The sequence below is a fragment of the Stegodyphus dumicola genome, chromosome 7, assembly GCF_044657685.1.
Source record: "Stegodyphus dumicola isolate Sdum_Otavi_A_Nest chromosome 7, ASM4465768v1".
Lineage (NCBI taxonomy): Eukaryota > Metazoa > Arthropoda > Arachnida > Araneae > Eresidae > Stegodyphus > Stegodyphus dumicola.
This window is the reverse complement of record NC_140774.1, coordinates 74973840-74996185: the sequence shown is the minus strand read 5'-3', so window position 1 is coordinate 74996185 and position 22346 is coordinate 74973840. Positions and strand designations below refer to the sequence as shown.

The 22346-nt window shown below is 31.5% G+C and overlaps 1 protein-coding gene across 1 annotated transcript in view; it reads left to right on the top strand.

Annotated features, from left to right (window-relative positions):
• Positions 1–22346, top strand: part of AlaRS (alanine--tRNA ligase, cytoplasmic) — a 122297-nt gene that overhangs the window by 37029 nt on the left and 62922 nt on the right. Inside the window, exons 6-9 of the mRNA XM_035376779.2 lie at positions 188–332; positions 3844–3989; positions 6329–6437; positions 6545–6583. Of these exons, the coding sequence (XP_035232670.2) occupies positions 188–332; positions 3844–3989; positions 6329–6437; positions 6545–6583 (439 nt within the window). The remainder of the gene's footprint in view (positions 1–187; positions 333–3843; positions 3990–6328; positions 6438–6544; positions 6584–22346) is intronic.

Below are 22346 nucleotides of genomic sequence, written 5' to 3'. Positions count from 1 at the left end.
TGCTTCAGAACTCTGAAATTGGAATTCAGAAATACTAAAAAAAAACTGCTGTTTTGCATTAAGGAAATATGCATTATGTTCATATATCTTGATTGGTAAAAATCTTTGGCATGAAATTTTTATATTGAAATATTATTTGTATTTTGAATGAATAATGTTTTAGTTTCAGATAATGTTGTTTTTATAGGGAAGCTGATGGAAGCTTAAAACTTCTTCCCAAGAAGCATGTTGATACTGGAATGGGTCTTGAACGACTGGTATCTGTAATACAGAATAAAACTTCCAACTATGACACTGATCTCTTTGTTCCAATTTTTGATGCTATTCAACAAGTAAGTATTTTTAAAACTAAAATGTTTAAAACTCCAGATTGTTCAAGTTCAGATAAAATTATATGAGATTAAGTTGAAATCAGGTCTAAAATATTGGAAATCAACATTGAGAAAATTTCTTCGTCATTACATTTTTTTTTATTTCTAGTCTCTGTGTGAAAATACTTTTAAAAATATTATAACCTTTGCTGATTGAATGTATATAGCTGAATCTAATACTGTGAAGATTTTCCAGATTAAATAATAAAACTATTGAAGACTTTTTCAGGAGTAAAACAGAATTATCTTTGTACCTTTATCTCCTGAAAATGAGAGACCTGTGTTGGAGTGCCCTTAAAATGTTGTCCAAAATTTAAGTCAAAATAAGATTTTTGTTTTGCCTGATTTTGAGAATAGAATTCGTGTTTACAAATTGTTGCGAAAATCTTTGGACAACAAAGAAACTTGTTAACCATTCAGCAACATCTCACAGACTTCTTACCTCTAATCTCACAACGTCCTCCTTTTCAGTAAATGATACCTAGAATCATTTCAGTGTCTGAGATTTCTTATCTGTCTTTCTGAAAATTAAAACCTAACTTTGAAACATCTATGTTTAGCCCAGGCATCGGCAAACTATGGACTGTCACGATACAATTCTCGGTTGCACTGTACACCACTTTAGAAAGTTACCAGGTAAAGATAAATTGTCCTGTCTCTCCTCCCTGTGCCATCAGGAGGGTTTAGTTAAAAAAATTTTGTCACAATGTTTAATTTCTGCAATGAACACTGTTGTTAAAATACTAAATTTTGTAGTGTCTCGTTCTTCACCGGTACACAGAAATTTAAATGTCTTTTGGGAGAAATGAAAGCGAATATGTGTATCTCCCCTTGTAAAGCCATGTTTATTGGCTTAGTTGAGTTAATGTCTTGAATAAGTTTGTATCATGCATAGAACAAATTAAAGTTTTTCTTAATGAGAAGGATCAACATCCCCTCTCCCCCCCCCGCGCGAGATGGAAGATAAAGAATGGTTATGCAAACTAACGTTTCTGATATAATTAAACATTTTAACGAACTAAGAATTACAAGGAAAGAGCCAAACAGTGCTTGAACATTTTGAATAGTGGAAAGGATTTGCTGCAAAATTAAATACATAGCATGTTTTTTAAGTAAGGGCCGTTTTGTTGTGTACACTAATACGTGTTGCGTGGGCGGCAACGAGTCCCAGCATTCCTTGGAAACTTTTATGCTCAATTGCAACTGTGTAGGTAACTTGTACAATCTTTTTTGTGTCTTTAAAATGTACAAGATTATCGAATCGCCCACCCCGTGCAAGGTACGGTCAGTGATAGCTTTTTTTTGTCGGCAAGGAGCGTGTCTACTGTGGACATTCGCTGGCAGATTTGTGAAGTTGTCTGGCTACTGCCATGAGTGAAAGCAAAGTGTGTAAGTGGGTCAGAGACTTCAAAACTAGCTGCTTCAATGTATGTGATGTGCCCTTCATCCCTCTCCAGTCAGCCACAGACAATATAATGGCTTAAGTTGAAGCAAAAATTATGGAAAACAGATGTCTTACTGTAAGCACTCTTTCAAATGAATTTCCTGAAGTGTCTAGTTTAGGATGTGAAAATGGCCATGACTTCTTAGTTATCGGAGCAGACGGCAAGTTTCTATGAAGAGAGTATTCAAAATATAGTTCTAAGGTATGATCTGAAAATAAATTTGGTTTTTGAAAATTTTCTATTGTTTGGTTTTTATTTTCAAACAGCCCTTACTTAAAAAACACCCCTTGTATATTTTTCTGTTATATTAATACTAGTGCTTATAAAAACTTCTCAAATGTAAAGCACTTGCGAATATATCGATCTTAGACAAAGATGAACTTGAAGCCTATGTTGAAGCACTTAATGCGGAATTTTCCAAAAGATGCAAAGGCATTGAAGCTTGTATACCTATATTGTCCTTCCTAATAAACCAGATTTAATAGACCCATTAACAATCCCATTCGATTTGTAAACTTTTGAGTGGATGGAGGTTGATAATTTTGAATTGGAACTTATTAACTAACATCTTCAGAATTATGGAATGCAGAATGTATGGATTTACGAAAAAATCCGGAAGATAACTGTAGTGATAAATCGACAGCTATTTTAAATTGCTAGATGTCAGTGCTGAAGAGATTTAATTTTCTGAAGAAAGTTGCATGTGCTTTCCATTTTTGGTTTTATGTGAACAAATCTTTTCTCATGAAAAATATTTGGAGTCCACAAAGAAGTTGTTTAATAACTGAATATTCAGAATATATCCAATTGAAAATCAAAAATTATAGGCCTGATATTTGCAATAATTGGAACTAAACAAGGACAAGGTTCACATTAAAATTGTAATTTTTATTTAACTGAATTGAAAGAAAACTTACATTTTTATGTTGTTTATTTTTTAAGTAATATGTTTAAAAGATATATAATACGTATCATATGTACGATTTAAATTTTTTTATTTATGTGAAAGGAATAGTTACATTTTATGTTGTTTTTTATATTAATAAATATCTTTAAACAATGCCATTAAAATTTTTTATTGTAATTTTTGCAAGTGAATTTTTATTTTTCATGAAATAAATAATATTTCATAGTATTTGTAATACAGTGTTATACAGTTCAATAGGCTGTTTTTTAAGGGGGGGGGGGTAAACTATCAAGTTTTACACCCAAGTATTTAAAAATGACATGACTTCCTTTGGTTAACCTAACAATATCAAAATGGACAATAATCAAATTCTTAGCAAATTTGGTCCTACATGACTATAGTATTTCTCTGTTTTTTGAAATTGTATAAGTTTATGGACTGAAATTTCTACTTCTTGAATAGCATGGTTTATTAATTTCCTCAGGTTACATGAGAAAATCTCTTAAATTCTTTTATCATTTTCTTCTTATGTATACATTTGTCCAGTGTATTTGCCTGTAACAAGCATCATTTTTCTCGAGAAATGTCGTTACCATTTTAAAAGCTTATAAAAAATTGTGGATTGATTGGTGATCATCAATGAAGCTGATGTAGAGTTATAATTACTAATTAAAATTAAAAAAAAAAAGCAGTAAACACTCTGCTTTGCAATTTTTTTTTAAAGAAAAGAAGGGGAATAGTCTCCTTTTTTTAAAGAAAAATTTTATGTATATTAAATTAATATACATTTTTTGTGCACAATTCATCTAAAATTGTGTATTAACTATGTGTATATTGCTGGTCATTTTTAATAACACTGTTCATTAAAAATTTGGTTTATATAGTTTAACAAAAGTTAATCCTCCCAAATTTTTAGATAGTAAAGTTTATTTCTTTTAACATTTGATTTAAGGAAAATTATATTTAATAACATAATGTGGTATGTTATTTATTTGTTGTTGCATTTTTTAAAACAATGACAGTAAAAAGGAAAAAAGTAAATTTGTATAATGTTTCAACTGTCAACAATGTAACACAGTTATTCTCTATATTCTAATTATGTCTATGAATCACTTTTTAGGCTACTGGTGCTGTTCCTTATACTGGAAAAGTGGGAGCTGATGATACCACTGGAATTGATATGGCTTACAGAGTATTAGCTGACCATGCTCGTACGCTAACTGTTGCCCTTGCGGATGGTGGAAGACCTGATAATACTGGTCGTGGGTTAGTATTAGTAATTGGCTTGAAAATTATTTAAATATGAAATCAAATATTATTTGTCAAAATAAAAAGCATTTCCTGCCACCTGCTTCATCTAGTACTAACTTTTTTTTTTTAGTTTATGTATGATCTATATCTAAAAGTAAATGTTTTCACCTTATTTTAGAAAAGAAGGGGAGGGGAACACTTTTTTTTTTTTTTTTTTTTTTTTTTTTTTTTTGTGCATTTTTTTGTTGCAGAAATACAAATATATGTCAGCCTTGAAGTGTTAAGCTGGAATCTGGAAAGTCAAATTGCAGCTTTATTTATTTATTTATTAGGCATTTACTACACAAACTGTATTTAAAGCTTCAAAAACTTCATTTGTATGTATTTTGTAAAAGAATATCACTTGTAATATTTGTAAATCTTTCAGTTGGGTAAAGAACTCATCATTGTGAAATTAAATAATTTCATTTCTTCAGTCTTAAATCATGCTGCCTCTGTTTGCATTGATATGCTCTATCTGTTAACTCCTTCACGCCGGGTAGCGCAAACGTGCGCTTATCGCGAAGGCCGGCAGTGTCTTACGCGAGCGTCTGTCCAGGGCTGGGGGCTTTTTTGCTATTAAGCCTAAATCGATGGAATTTCCGAAGTAGCAACGCATTGTTTAATAATGCTCTATAGAGTATTTAAACGGCTTATGCTTTATAGATATTTTTATATATACTATAATTACCTTATTTCTTGTTTAAATGCATATTTTACACATTTTATTTTCATTACTCACCATTTTATGACTTTTCACATTATACATCTGAAAACTAAATATATTACTTAAAATTCTCTTTTCGTATGAAAAATTTGAAAACAGGGATCTACACACAGTCCTACGTTACATTCCTTGCACTCGTAATAACTCATTTGCTGTTTTGGAGGATTTTTCCGGGAATGTGAACAAATGAAGCATCGTCGTCTCATTTTCTTATCAGTCTCTTCTGGACAAAGTTTTGGAAAATGTGATAGCGATACTATGTAACGTAGTATCCTAGTGATACTACGCTACATAGTATGACTATCACTACTATCAGAATCTGTTTCAGAATCAATATCTGAAATATTTTGCATCATTTCTGCTATTTCATCCTCTGTTAAACATTTTCGACGTTTCGACATTGCAACGGTAAAAGCAAAAAGAATTCACGTCTAACAAGATCTAATTATTTTCTAAATACTGAACTGCAAATCGAAATATCCAATGCTTTAGCAAAAATAAAACTTCTCTACTTACAATAAACAACTACCACATGCATAAAGCACGCCATTCCGAAAGATTTATTTCCCCTTTTTGTTTATATAATCAAAAACACGTGTATGTGAGTCATGCTTCTCTCATTTTGAGTAGAAGGTCTAATGTACATGTATCTGAAACCATATGGACATACAGTGCCATCTTGTGGCAGAAATTATAGTTTTTAAAATGTTCCAGGACACTGGCACAAATACGTGACAGTAGGGGCTGAACGGGAAAATGCTCTGGCACGCCTGCGTGTCGGCCGGGAAGTGAGTGTGTTCGTTGCTGGCACGTAGACGTGACAGTCGGCGCGAAGGGGTTAACCCATCAGATTACTTTTTCTAGATTTTGGCTGTTTTGAAAATTTTCTTGACTAGTTAAAATTTTGGTTTATTTTGATATATTGGCTAGAGGAATACCGTATTAAAGCAGAGATTTAGTTCTAAAACAAAGGTTCCCTGAAGGTTTTTTTTTTTTTTTCCCCTTTCTAGAAAAAATCTGATTGATTTAACAAGATATCTGAATGTTTATTCTGTTTCCTGTATGCTGTTTTGTAAGCTAATTTATGAGTTTAAACCAAAATTTAGAAATTATGTTTTCTTTCATTGTGTAAATTTAATAAAAATAATTTGCTTTTCTTTTCTATTTTTGCTTTATTTTGCTAACAATTTGCTTTATTGCAATGTACTGTGAGTAAAAAAAAAATTGTCTGGTCATCCTGGGATGGTTAAGCATGGGCTGATATCTCGTAATGTTTATATGCTATAATATGTATTATATATCTAATTCAGAATTGAATCTACATTTAAAAAAAAGTATGCAGTATTATTTTAAGAGCAAATATTAATTAAGCATAGTCATGCCAATCTTAGAAAATTATTCAAATAGTAACTGTTTATTTGAGAAGTATTTAAAGCTCTCTTTTCCTTATTTGATCACAAAATTTCATTTGTACTAATTATTTATATGTATTTTAAATTGAAAGTGTAATCCTCTATTGTGTTTTCTTTCTGTTATTTTTTTTTTAATATTTACTTTTTTCCTCTTCATTGAACACTTAAAAAATTAGATATGTTTTGAGAAGAATACTCCGACGTGCTGTACGTTATGCTACTGAAAAGTTAAATGCCAAGCCTGGAATGTTTGCAAGTTTGGTACCAGTTGTTATTTCTATTTTGGTGAGTAATGTATAAAATAGTTTGTTATACACTATATTTTGCAAACACTTTTTTTACTGTAGGTGATTCTTCTTTTTATTGATGAAATTTGTTTTTATTTCCTCAAGGGTGATATTTTTCCAGAGCTTAGAAAGGATCCTCAAACTGTAAGTCCATAGTTATGCAAATAAATTTATTTTTGGAAAAAGTTTTATTTAAATTTTCAAATCTTAAAAGTTTGTCTTCCCCCATGTAAATTATTTTTTATAAATATTCTGAAGTAATTTTTTTTTTATAAATACTATTGGTAAATATTTTACAAGCACTACATGGCCATATAGTTTTTAATGTGGTATTTTGTAGTTATTCCTTTTAGAATATCCTTTGTCTGGCTTAAATGTCCAATACCAGCTCAAGTATTGCATTTTATCTGACGGTGTATCCTATTAATTTAATGCGAGTGTTAAAAAAAAAAAAAAAGACTTATATTTATTACAGTCAAAAGTCGTTAATTCGGACACCCATAATCCGGACCTCAAAGCTAAAAACTTTCTGCGCACGCGCCGCGTTGGCACGTGTGCACAGGCGTCTTACGCGTGCGAGTAAGACCTTGACTACTGCACATATGCGTGTGCGCAAGTGCAGAATAAGTTTTTGCCTGCACGTTTAATGTATAACGGACGGTGTAAGCTAAAATTATCTAATTATCTATTTCAGTTAATGTTAATGATTGCGTTGTTCCTTAATCTTCGAATTGGATCCCGCTTATTATTTTTTGCAGACTGTAAGAGCAATTTTATAAAAGTAAACTTGAACTTTCGATTATGTCAAATAGAATTTCCGATGATGGAACTTCCAAAGGATCTACAAAACGAAAGTATGTTTCGATGTCCAACAAACAAAAAGTGGAATTGCTGCAAAAAGTTTTGTTTAGGAACACGTAAATTTCTCGCCATGCCATGAAGTGTATTGTTATCGATTTTTACAGTTACTTATCCTCGCAGGAAGGAAAATTTGTATTCTTAAATGTGCATTAAGTGACTGCGTGTACAATAAGACTGAAATACTCAGCTGCTCAAGCACATCTTCTCACAATCACACATCATCTTCCCACAATATCCACTAATTTAACCAAATGCAGAGGGTGAAAAGTGTAACCAGCAACTTTACATTCATCCTTAGGAGTCAGATTCAGGACTCATTTTACCCCTGACACACATCCGCTTGATGGCTATAATTGTATCAGCAGAGAGCCAAGGTCAAAGAGAACGTTCTCTGTCACCAAGATTCCTCTCATTTTTTGTTTCCACCCACTCATACCCTCTTGTCCTCATTCTGTTTTGCCTTTTTTTTAGCATTATCTGAATTTTCATCAGCTATATTTTAAATATATTTAATTTTTGTGATTTTAAAAGAACTCATCCCCCACGATCGGAGGTTAAATTAGGTCCGAGTCCAATGGAGCCCGTCTCTGGTATTTCTTAGTTTTTGTAATAAATCGTAATTTTAACCAGAGTGCACCGAAGCTCTAAATTAGAAGACTGAGACACTTCTTTTATGTAATTGAATAACAATTTCAGTAGAAATTTTATCTCGAAAATTTTATTTTTAAAAATAAAATGATATTAAAATTTGCTTATTAAATTTTAATTTATCTGTTTACATTTAATTTTATTTATTTAATTAATTTAATCTTTAATTATTTTAATAAATAATTATATGATAATTATCAATTAAATAACAATCAATAAACATTAATTAAATAGCTATTAATTAATTTGATAATAATTATTTATTTAATTTTAAAATTATTAATGAGTTTAATAGTCATTTTATTTATTTCTTTACTCTTCCTCTTTGCTGGCAGGCCTCCATAAGGCTCCGGCACTTCTAATTTACAAAATACTGTATGAGGAACAGAAATTTGTTAAAATGGCAGATTTCAGTTGTGGTAAAAACGAATTGCTGAGTTATTGCCAGTTATTGTAAAACTCAGCTGACATTAAGTGAAACGAAATACAGTCAAAAGTCGTTAATTCGGACACCCATAATCCGGACCTCAAAGCTAAAATCTTTCTGTGCATGCTCTGCGTTGACACATGCGCATAGGCGTTTACGCGTGCGCGTAAGACCTTTACGACTGCGCATATGCATGTGCGCAAGCGCAGAATACGTTTTCGCATGCGCGTTTAATGTATAACGGACGGTATAAGCTAAAATTATCTAATTGTCTATTTCAGTTAATGTTGATGATTGTGTTGTTCCTTAATCTTCAAATTGGATGCGGCTTATTATTTTTTGCAGACTGTAACAGCAATTTTATAAAAGTAAACTTGAACTTTCGATAATGTCAAATAGAATTTCCGATGCTGGAGCTCCCAAAGGATCTAAAAAACGAAAGTATGTTTCGATGTCCGTCAAACAAAAAGTGGAATTGCTGCAAAAAAAATGGATAAAGACATGAAGAATGTGACAGAGAGGTTAGTGAAAACGAAATAATTTCGATTGACAAGTTAGTCGGTATTCTCGGCACAGCAATTAACGGGACTTGAACAGCGGAACTTTGTAACTGAACAAGAAATTATGTCTGTTTATAGAATTAAAGAGAAAGTATTATCACATAAAACGAAGCAACTTAAACAACTTAAATTGAAAGAAATGTTTAATAAAGTAAACAAATAAATATTAAGCTTTTTTTTTTTTTTTTTTTGTAAATTTTGATACCCTTTAGATCATAATTGTTCTTTATTTCATAAATTACGGTTTCATATTTTTAATTTTAGAATTTCTGCATGCCACCTTACGAGATTTAAACTGATGATCTATAATCCGGAATCGCCGAAATCCCGACGAGTCCAGATTAACGACTTTTGACTGTATTTGACTTAGCAGGATTTTTATTGTATTATTATTCAGTGGTTTCCCTTTTAATAACATTTTACAAAATACAACTTACTGAGTAGAAATTTTTTCTTAAATATTATAAGGAATAAAAAATGAAATTAAAAATCTGAAAGCTTTCAGATTTTACATTATGCCCATTATTAGGGATTTTTTTTAACCTTTTGTGCGCTACCATTATTTATTAGTGCCCACCAGCGGCCGAACGGTAAAGACGCTGAACACTGGTATTTCGGTCCGAGATTCAAATCCCACGAACGGGCTGGCTACATGGCCGTTTTCGTGGTTTTTCCCCCTGTGTAACGTGTATACGAGCCAGTTTCCCTTAGAAAGTCCTCCACGAAGGCATCCCTCCTCTCAGGCAGGTAGCCCTCGTGTGCTTTGTCATAATTGAATAATCCAATAATCCAACCCATGATTTATTAAATATCATGTTCTTTGCACTTAAACTATAAAATTCAATTCAACAGAAGTATCTCAAAATAATTATGAAATAAGCATATCTTTAGAATTTTCCATACACAGTCTCACGTTCTGAAGTTCTTTTTTGTTTTTTTTTCACAGTTTTGCCATTACTCACTTTTAAATCATTGAGTTTGTTAATCAAAAATTCTTTGAAGCGTTACAAAATATGAAATCGATAGTAAAACAAATTCCAATTTTCAAATTTGGCCTTTCAGATGCCCATATTCACAGTAGGATTATGTCATTGAAAATTCAATGGCTGTAGGTATCATTGTTTTATCACAGTGCGAAAAACATACATACATTTATGCAGATTCTTCATTATTTAATTTCTTTAAATATAAGACAGGGTAATAATAATTGGTGGCAACAAAATAAGTGAACAGACGTTTAAAGTTTTCAATGCAAAATGCCAAAACAAAATTAATAACTCTTCTGGGCTAACGCCCTTTGGGCTAAATAAAAAGGCCATACTTCTTTTTTCTTTTAAGCTTTTTATTGAAATTTTATTATTTTAACATATTCCAAAATATGTTTTATCATACAAAATAATGACTTTTTCAAGCCAAATTTGTTGATTTTGCAAGGCAACAGAATGTCTCAAAAGTTCTTTACCGGGTATTTATACATTATTGTCATTTTCACATTCAATAAACTATAGTGTAAAAATATTAATACTCAGCATTTTTAGCAAGAATAATTTTTTTTACCACTTTCCATAAAATGTACTTTTAAAAACAGCCTGTCAATGTACGTGCAGTTAATTAGTGGAGAAAGATATTTCTTAATCACTTCAGGTACATTAGGATAATTAGTAGCATTCATTTTTTACCAGGTTAGTAGTGATGTTTGTTTGTCTGTGTCTGGCCTGAAAAGTATTTGTTAATTAAACAAAATGTTAAATTTGAGTTGCACATTTTATGTATTATAAGTATATTCAGCTTCTGTAGAATAATCCCAAAAAGATTTTTAACATAAACAAAATGTTAATAATTTTATGTATTAATTATATTAATTATGACCCTTTTTTTTCTAAAAGACAGTAAGAATTTTTTTTAGTCCAAAGGGGCAATTTGCCCAGAAGGACAATTAATTTCATTTTGGCATGTCATGCTGATTCACTTTTCAACATATTGCTGCTAAATATTATCGCCCTGTATTATACTTAAGGAAATTAAATAATGAAGAATCTGCATAAATGTATGTATGTTTCTTGCATTGTGATATTGTGTTGATTCACTATAAACATTGATTTTATTTTCAAATTGTTGCCACTAAATTTTATTGCCCTGTGTTATATTTAAAAAAATTAAATAATGAAGAATTTGCATAAATGTATTGTTCTGCGAGTACAGGTTTGTAATAGATTAAGTGTACAAGTCTGATGAAAAGTTAATACAATTTATTCTTATCACAGGAGATAAAACAAAATGTTGAAATTTTTCCTCACGGTTATTCATACAATATCACAGAGTAGTTCAATTTTAAAGTACTAAAACATTAAATAAAACACAATTCAAAGTGCAGAGAAAGCTAATCCGATCTCACTGTGAATTCGGTACAACAAACAACAGCAGTTATCTAAACAACTGAACTGAGATGTTTTTCTCCGGCTTTTTTAAGCTTTTTAATCAGTCACAAGAAGCTTCTCGTAATTTCTCGAGGTTTCGGGAAAGGAAAAGAGTAGAATTACAGTTACAGCTAACACACAATTGCATTATTTCAATTTATATATAAATTTCGAGCTATCTATTTATTAAATGCGCATGCTCCTGTATTTTTACTTTTCTAGCGTAGCTTTCTCTTAAAACTTGCCACATGCTGCATTACACAGGGAAATAAAACAATTTTAATTTCAATTCTCCTAAAAATAGCTAACTAAATACAAAACCCATAATACTGCCCCCTTCCCAAACACTGCATGTCCTGGGCAGTACAATCTCTTTACAGGAAGCCAAACTTACAATTAAAGCATCAATGCAATAACAAACATTATATTACAATAATGAATACATAAACAATAATCGCAAAAGTAACTTAAAACAAATCAAATACTATTAAATACAAATCAAATACTATCAAATTTAGAAACAAAAAGGACAATGGTCTTACACTGTTTACATTATATACACTATGTACTATGGTCATCGTAAGGAGATAACGTAAGGAACGGATTTAGGCATGGAGTTCGCTGACTTGCGGATCTGAACCACGACGTCGTGCAGCCTGCTTAAGACAGAGTCCTTTCCGTCGAGTCATATTCCATAACCACATCTTGTCTCCTTCATTGAATTGATGTCCTGTAGCTCTGGTGTCATATCAGGCCTTCATCTTCTCCATTGCCATGCTGATTCGCTTTCGTGCAAAATTGTGCATCACTTCAAACCGGGCCTGGAGATCTTGGATGTATTCCTCAGGCAATGAACGTGCATCCAGAGGGCGACTAAACAAGAGATCACAAGGCAGACGAAAGTCATGACTGAAGAGCATCTGAGATGGGGAATATCTGGGAGACTCGTGTTCTCTCCAACTCTACAATGATTTCCGCAGCTTCCTGGGCAAGGTTTTCTAGACATGATGTCGGCGTTTCCAGGTGAGGATCCCTTCTGAAATTGGATAGTTAGGTCCTCTGATGCTGAAAGCACATTGTTGTTTTTGAAGGTCCAAGGAAAAATTTTATTTCCTTAAAATGTCTAATCTGAGTATGCAAGGATCTGTAATATCTGCCACATATGCAGCACCTCTAAACATGATGTTCACATTTAACTTCCCATATATGTCGATTTTATCACCAGACGCAGTGTGCAGGGTCACACAGAATGGCGTCCAAATGAGTTTTTCTTTAAATTGTTGAGCTAAATCTTTCTGAATGGTGGTAACATTAGCTCCTATGTCAATGATCTTATAGCAAGGAACTTCATTGATATGCCTATTGATGGATAGTACATTACTGTTGCAAGTCCAAGGAAAAATTCTATTTTATTAAAAAGTCTTAATTCGAGTATGCAAGGATCTGTAATATTTGCCACATATGTCGTGTGATGGTAGGCGGCACTTCCAAGCATGATATTCATGTTTAAGTTTTCATCTATGTAGATTTAACTCCAGACGCAGTCTGGAGGGTAATACAGGATGGCATCCAAATAAAAAATTGTGGAGCTAATTCTTTCCAAATGATGGTAACATTAACTCCTGTGTCAATGATCATATTGCAAGGAACTCCATCAATATGCCCATTGATGGATAGTCCATACTGTTGCCACTCACTGCAGAAATTTTGAGTGCTTTAAAACAGGGTTTTTCACTGTCATTCAGACTCCGCTCCGTGATATAATCATTAATGTGTTTCCTGCATCGCTGATGGGAAATGGTCTTGTTTTCCGTGTTTTGGGGTGTTCTGCAGTTCCTTCATACATGGCCTTCAGCATCAGAGTTAAGTTTTTAGGATTGGTTTCTTTTCATTCCTATTCGTCTCAAGGCACTGACATGTCTGGTCAAATCATCTGTTTTATTTTCCATGCCCTGGGCTATTCTGCAATTCCATCGTATGTGGCCTTCAGTACCACATTTCCAACACTTTAAATCCAGTTTGTTCTCACTCTTACTCCATATTAATACATTGATTTTTCTTGTTAAATCATTTAAACATGCCATCAATTGATCCACTAGCTGAGGGTTTCTTAAACTTTTTTTAGTTGTGGCCCCTTTTTATCATTGAGATTTTTTCGCGACCCCCAGGATATTTACAAAAATTTTGTGGAGCCCTCTAAGTATTCATGTATGTCTGCAACTTATAGAAAATTGTGTCTTATACATTTGCAAGAGGTCTTCCTGTCATATGTAGATAGTTTCAGAGAGGGACTAGCAGGCATCGGTAATAATTTAAAACCGTCTCTAATTGTTCCCTGCTGTCGCTACGAATTTCTTCAAGGTATCAACTTCTTTGCCAACCGCAAAAACTCTGTCATCAGTTTGTCGTTTGATTTGGTGTTGGACGGCAGAAACTCTTCCTTCAGTTCACTCCTCCACAGCAGAAACTATCCCTTCTATTTGTTCTTTGACAGTGTAATAGCTCCGTTGTTCAATAAGGCACCATTTAACAAGATGAAACAAACATTTATTAAAATAATATTCAAAGCATGATATTAAACTCAGAGCTGTACGTTGCTCTTACAGCACAGTAAAATCTAGTACCTTCCTCTTCTGAGGCTAACATGCAACTCTACTAAAATATGGTAACCCTTCTTGGAGAAGAGGTTAAACGAGCCAAGTGCGCTCTGTTGATCGCCAAACAGTCGCCAAGGACTACAGACAGAAGAAACTCTAACCTTACTTTCGACATAGTCTATTCTACATTCCATAGCATTGAATTTGTTTCCTATTACGCAGGTAATTTCTCTTTTCATTTTCTCTTGACCTGCTTCAGTCTTTCTTGAACACCCTTCATCTCTCCTTTTAAAAGTTACTTGAGCAGCTTCTATCTTTTCTTTAACCCATTAACTGCTAAAACTACAAGGAATGTTTCTTTTCTCGTGAAAATAATAACAAATATTAAATTAAGCATTTATAACATAAATTTACATTGAAAATAAAAAAAAAAAAAAATGCTCTTACTTGTGGAAAAAGCGAGTGTTGCGTTTGCGCAATGTCAGCGGAATAAGACTACAGATGTTTAGTGAGTAGGATTGTACTCGTGTGATGTTTCTTTTGAGTGGAGCGCAGGATTACTTTTTTAGCTGTATAACATTTTATAAATCTACAAATCACTTTACTTGTAATTAATTTAATATTAAAATATACATTGTATTTCTTTTACAAATACAGATTATTTCAGCTGAAAGATTCAAGTATGAAAAGTTTGATAACAATCATGATGTAAAGCTACATTACATACTTTGCATCTGTAAACAGTCTGGTTATGGTACTCTTTACAACAAAGTCTTTTGTTATCAACGAGCTTTACGATAAAATGTCTACCATCTCCATGCAATGGTTTTTGAATGCTGAATTTACTAGGTCTTCCTATAGCTGATCTATTTCTGCCTAATTCTACACTCTCAATAAGAGTTTGCAAAAGGAATAATGCATTCTCGTGTCTGAAATCTAAAAGAGACTTTATATTTCCAGTAGTAAAAAGTGGTGATATTTAGTAAGTTTAGATACGGTCTCACCTCAAATAATTTATCAGTATTGTCAATTTGACTACTGTCAAATGCAAATTCTGCTTCATATTCCTGTACTGCAAACGTGATATCGATTCTGGTACAACAGGAACAGAAATGTCCTTATCAAAAGACCAATACATTTTTTCTTGAGGTAAGGAATAATATCCTGTAAGCAATAATATTCCAATAAATCTTCTCATATAGCCTTCAGATGTAATAAATTCTGGCCTTTTTTTTTTTTTTTTTTTTTTTTTTTTTTTTCCCCTTAGTGTATATACTTGTCTGTTCAATGAGAAGAGAGTAAATGTCTAAAGAAAATCGAAAATCTGCGCACTAGTTTTACCTTATATTTTGTCGTTTATAATTTCTCTTCTATCTCTTTCTTCATGTCCTTCCTGAGACATAACTAACAGTTTCTTTTTTATCCACTTCAAAATTTCAGTCTTCTGCTTTTTAAACTTTTTACTATGACTATAACTGCTTTTAGAAGGCTGAAACTTACTTCTTACGTGAATTTCAACTTCCCCAACAGTATCATTTGGTAAAATATCATTATCATTATTTAAAACATTGCCATTCCTTTCTTTTTTGTCACTAGCTTTTGCAATTTCTGGGGTAACAACAACAATATCAGTTTCATTCTAGTCATTATTAACATTATCATCTGTTTCTTCATCAAAAAATCTTTGAAGGGCTTCTTCTAATGTAAGATACCTCGTTCTAGGCATTTCTAAATAACCAGAACATCGAAAGGAGGAATGACTGAAAAAGGAGATTGACTATCCGTTTCCTGCTGACGCTGCGTCAGCGCAACACCTGTTTTCCCTTCCTTCCCAACACAAATGTAAACATCTGACTGATGTAATGTCCTGATAAATGGTGACCTTGACTAAAAATAGATCACTCGTAAAGACGGCGATTCTTTCGTTAAATATTTTCAACAAAAATACCCAGTCGAAAATTTTGCTTGTATGAGATTAATTATTATAAACAAAAGAATTGTTGAAGGCAAATATTTTTTTACAGAAATAATCTTCATAATATTCCCTACACAAAACCATCTGCTTATATAAAATGTCTTAGATAGTTATATTTATATACTCATTTATTTTCACCGTTGTGTCAACGCAACACCAGCGGCTAATGGGCTAACAGATTCTTGGCCAGCTTTCTTCTCTCTTTAACTAAGTTTAAGGCCCCTTCCATCTTTTCTTGGAATGCAGCAAATGCAGTCATCAACTGCCTCATTGGCATTCAAATCCCACTCCTGGCATAAAAAATTGTTGCATGCGTAGTGCCCAAGTCTGATGAAAAGTTAATAAAATTTACTCTTATCACAAGAGATACGAGGTGTGACCTAAAAAAAAGAGACTAAGTGTGTAGCTCGAAAACAGAGTAGAGTTGGCAACAACCGTTTTGGTGTCTCATGCCACACATCTCCTCTATCCATACGGCCAGTTTTGAGTTAGCTTGACTCAGAAGCTTTCTCTTAAAACTCGTCATGCGCTGCATTACACAATTAAGATAATAAAAAAATAAAACAATTTTAATTACAATTCTACCAAAAATAGCTAACTAAATACAAAATTCCATAGCAGTATGTATGTTTCTCACATTGTGATAAAACAATGGCACCTAGAGCCATCAAATCTTGAATAACATGTTTCCACCCGAATTTAGTCGTATGGAAGCCCAAATTTGGAATTTGTTTTATTATCTATTTCATATTTTGTAAAACTTGAATGAATTTTTTATTAACAAACTCGACGATGTTAAAGCGAGCAATGGCAACACTGTACCGAGGGGGGGGGACCTTTATTTCCAGCACATGAGACTGTATCTTAAATTCTAAAGATATGCTCCATTTTAAAATTATTTTTTACGGTATTGCAGTTGAACTGAATTTTATGGTTGAAGTGCAAAGAACATGATATTTAAGAAATACAGGTTACACACAAAACGTTAAAAAAAGCTTTTGGGAGTAATGTAAAATCTGAAATCTTTCAGCCCCCCCCAGTACAATATTTTTATTGTTAATAAAGAAAGCAGTGTATTTGGTCTTTTGTGAAGTTAGTTGTGTTAAAGAGAAGAATTTCTGTACCAATATCATGTAAGTTAAGTCACTTTCAGTTGTGTTCTTTTTTTGGAAAGCTGTTAACACAAGAGGGTTTATTTTAATTCCAACACAAAAGTGTTCATTTGTTTGACTTATTCAGAAATATTTGTTTCCTTTCATTTTTTTTTTTTTTTTTTTTTTTTTTTTTTTCTCTCTGGGTTCAGCATCAAATAATTTATATTGAATTTTGATGATAGATTCATAATTTAATGCTTTTATGTCTAGACTGATTTCTGAAATTAATGGTTTTCATAATCTTATTCCATTAATGTTTCTTCCAAAAAAATGTATTTAGCAACTATTGATCTCTTAAAAAGCTTGGAATTCCGTTGCATTCATTACCATATATGTAGTTATCTCTTGATTATATATACATATATTGTAATGTATTCAGTTTCGTATAAAAGTGTTATTTATTTATTTCAAATTTAACCAATTTAAAATTAAATATTTAAATTGAAATGTACTCAGACAACATCATATTCTGTATGAAGTGAAAGTTTTGATAAGTTATATTGGGTTCACATTTGTTAAATGATTATAATTATTGTGCTTAACCATAGCAAATTGGTATATTTATTAATTATGCACAGTTAAAATTTAAGTACTTTGTTCTGTAAAGTTGTTGTATCTCTTTTTCTAGAATATTTTTCACTTTTCATGTAATTCTGTTGTTATTTACTGTGTGACATATAATGACTTCCATTACATATAGTAAAAGAGTTTTCAGTAATTTTAGCTTAACTTTACATTTAATACATCTAAAATAAATTTCACACTGGCAACCAAATAGCTTAATATGCAGCTTAAAAATCAACCGAAATATTCCAGTAATTGGTACATATATACTTATACAATAAATAAAGACTGCATATTGTATTTTTGCAAATATTAGGGGGAAAATAATTCAGAATTTCAGGCTTATCCTACATCATGAAACTCAAATATTTTTTGATATCTTTAATAATTTGAAATAATGTAAGCACAGAAGCAATTGTTATTAATTAAAACAAAAAGATTCTAAATGTGTGGAAGTTTTAAGTAAAATAATGATTAAAAAATTCATACCAAACATTACTAAACATAAAAAATAACAGTGAAAAAAATAATATGTTGGCTAAATACATGGACCATTTGAAAGGAAATAATATGTTTGACTAGATTTCACTTATTGTCGGCCGGATGGGAAAGTGGTTGGTGACTCTGACTGTCATACCGAAGGGCATGAATTCGATTGTCATTGATGTAAATTGTGAGTCCCTTCATAGAAGACAGCAGCTGTCCGCCTGCTAAGTGCCTTCATAGTGAAGTAACTACCGCTTCTGGCCTTAGTAGTGGCCAATGCTTATAACAGCTAGTGCCTGCCATTGGAAATTAATAAAAAGATTTCACTTTCCAAAACTGAAAAAAGAGCAAGCATCTTGGAAACAAAACTTTTGCAACTGTCACATTAAACTACAGTAAATATTAAGCAAAATCTTCACTGATCTGATATTTTAGTATGACTTACATTACATATTGTTTTCTTGCAAATATTTGAGAATTTCTAAATCTTTTCTTTTTTCTTTTTTTTTTTTTTTTAGAAATAAGCGAATGATATTTCCTATTTCTTATTTATGTAGGGGTTCTGTTGTTACAATATATTTGAGTACATAGCAAATGTGTTGTGTAAACATAACTTCCTTTAATGCAGTCTGAAACCAATATGTAACAATGTACTTAAATGACATCGCCATGTATACATACATCTTTTCAGCATATTTCAGCCAACTGTACTTTTGAATAATTTTTTATTCAACTAGTTTAGATAAATCTAGTTGTGTTCTAGCTGAAGTGAAAGAACAGAAGTAAGATAATATGATAGGTTGTTAAGCTTGACCCTTTTTATCCATATATATATCATTTCCATATAATGTCTTGTGGGAAAATGTATATTTTGTCATACTTCTGTGCAGTCATTATATAAAACAAGTGCCAAATCATCATAGTTGTGTTTTATACCTTTTCTTGTAAACGCAGAATATTCCTTTGAATATTTTTCATTAACTCTCTTTTGTGATAAATGGAGCTGAATTTCTTAAAAATGATTTAATGCTCACATAAAAGTGAAATATTTATGTATGAAAAGTATCTGACTATTTTGAAAAGCATGAGATACTTATGTATTAAAGGCAATATGAGATCAATGATTAAATTACTCTGCTGTTCACATCCTGAGTTGAATATGATGTGTCAAAAATGAGAATGAGGTCTCAAGGTTGAGGAATATATCTCTGCAATCAATATTACAGTTTTATACATTTTATGTTTCTGTCTCAGTCAAGTACTTTTAATAGTGTTTTTGATAAAATTATAATCCCCCCCTCAAATGGCTTGATATGTTTTAAACATTTCTCAGAATGACAAAATCTATTAGTCATTTAGCTGTCTCATCACCAAGAGCATTGCCGTGGGTGCACTACACTGTTAGATTGATATTACACATGCAAGAGGAGAGTGGAAACACTCATAAACTACTAAAAGCCTTGCATAGGAATTTTAGACCAGCATTAACTCTTTGAAATCCAGACCCTTCGCTAACTTGTATCCTCAAAATACCGAACCTCCCAAAATACTTTTTCAGTTTCACAGCAGTTTCCTCCTCTTCCCGTTCATTAACGCAGAAAATATGTGTGAATATTTTGAATGACATCCTTTGTACTTTCTAACAAAAATTCCATTAGCCTTTAACCCCATTCTTTATAAAAGTATTCTGAAGGTCAGACCAACAAGCCTATCTCGCTTTGTTATGATCACAACTGAGATTTTGTTTATTTTCATTATTTTTATAGGAAGGAATAAATATATTAAAAATAAATATAATCCTTAAATTTTTAAACTGTGCTTTTGTTGCTGTTTAAAGTTTAAAAGCACACTGTACCACAAAAGAATCAACAACGAAATGTCCCGAGCAATCAAAAGATAAGAAACCTCTTAGGATAACCTGTCTGCAGTAAACTGATCGAATACATACAATACATTTGGGAAAACTGCACCTGCTACTGCATATGTTAGGGGGAGAAAGAAAACAAGATTACAATCCCGGCTATTTTCGGGCGGTTCTGGTTGTTTCAATGTACGGCCATGTAGGGCGGAGTGGATGTGAAAGAGTTAAGGCTCTACTAACCATTATACCATCCAAAGTGGCAAATTGTTAAATATTTATAAGATTAAACCTGTGTGTTATATGTGTTGCTAACTCTTACACTTAAAATGTTTTTAATGCATTTTTTTGATTAAAAAACATAATGATATTTCTTGTGTAATATGATAATTTCCTAATGTGAAATTTATTTATATGTTGCTTTTTTGAATTAAATTTTTTAAAAATTCTAGCTTTCCTCTTGTCTGTACATCATAATCAGTTCAAATAATTGATGACAGAATAAGTTGAATTCTCTTATAAGTTGAACTCTCTTATAAGAAAAAAGTTTTAATTTTAATAAGGAGCGTAGTATAAAAGCCTATTTAAAAGTTTAAGTCCATATTTTTCGTTGAATATCCAAGCTGTGATTTGCAGATTGTGTGTGTTTCTTCTTTATTGAAGTATGTAGAGATGAAATGCTTTAAACTCTTTGAAACAAATGGTTGTATTATACTGTGGTTCACTTCATATTCTGATCTTTTTTCCCTTAAATGAAATATATAAGGTTTCATTATTTGTAATTGAGCACATCCCAATGTAAAGAATGAATAAGGTGTAAGAAAAGAAAGAAGAAATCTTTTTACGTTATCAGTTTTTCATTATCAAAGAAATTAAAAGAATTACTGTTCTATAACTAAATAATTAGTAATTACTTTGAAGTAAACATTATCACATATAGGCATAACTAGTATATTTGGATCAAAATGTAGTCAATCATTAAATTTTCCTGCAAAAACATAGAAATTACTTTCCTTAATAGCTGTCTCATTTAAGTTGCTGAAACCTGTGATTATATTGTGCTGCTGTTCACATACTGATAAAAATGTGATGATATACTGGGATAAATGAGGTTTCAGTCATTCAAAAGTGATATCCTGATTAAAAGTTACATTTATTGTAATGAAATTTATGAGGTTTTATCATTAGTGAGTGATCATTTTCCTTTAAATGGCTGTTTTTTGTAAGTTGTTGGAACCTATGATTATATTATTCTGCTGTTCACATCCTGACAAAATCTAATGATGTGCTTAGCCCAATGAGGTTTCAATCATTCCAAAATGTAAATTTTCAAATTAGCAAATATAGCAGCCTTAGTTTGGTGTAAAAGTAGTGATTTATCAATATTTACTTAGATCATAATTTAAAAATTTTTGAAAATCTAATATCAGAAAATAATATAAATATTTGTTTCAGTAACTAAATAATTATGAACTAATTTAAAGTAAACTTTATCACAAATTGGCATAATTAATATATTTGAATCAGTATGTAGTCAACCATTAAATTTTCCTGCAAAAACATAGAAATTACCTTCCTTAATAGCTGTCTCTTAAGTTGTTGAAACCTATGATTATATTGTGCTGCTGTTCACATACTGATAAAAATATGATGATATACTTGGATAAATGAGGTTTCAGTCATTCAAAAGTGATATCCTAATTAAAAGTTTTATTTTAATGAAATTTATAAGGTTTTTATCATTACTAAGTGATATTATTTTCTTTTAAACTGTTGTCTCATATAAGTTGTTGGAACCTATGATTATATTATTCTGCTGTTCACATCCTGATAAAATCTGATGATTTGCTTTCACCAATGAGGTTTCAGTCATTCAAAAGTGTAACTTTTAAAATTAGCAAATACAGCAGCCAAAGTGTGGTGTAAGTGATTTATTAATATTTACTTTGGTCATAATTTAAAAGTTTTTTAGTCTTATTTCACAAAATAATATAAGTATTCATTTCTGTGACTAAATAATTATGAACGACTTTAAACATTATAACTTATAAGCATAAGTGGCATACTTGAATCAAAATCATTCAGATACAGTCAAAAGTCTTTAATCCGGACTTGTTGGGACTTCGGTGATTCCCAATTATCGATTTTTCAGGATTATAGATCATCAGTTTAAATCTGGTAAGATGGCATGCAGAAATTATAAAATTAAAAATATGAAACCGTAATTTATAAAATAATGAACAATTATGATCTAAAGGGTATCAAAATTTACAAAAAAAAAAAGCTTAATATTTATTTGTTTACTTTATTAAACATTTCTTTCAACGCCCGCATGCGTAAAGCATTCATTATGCAGAGCC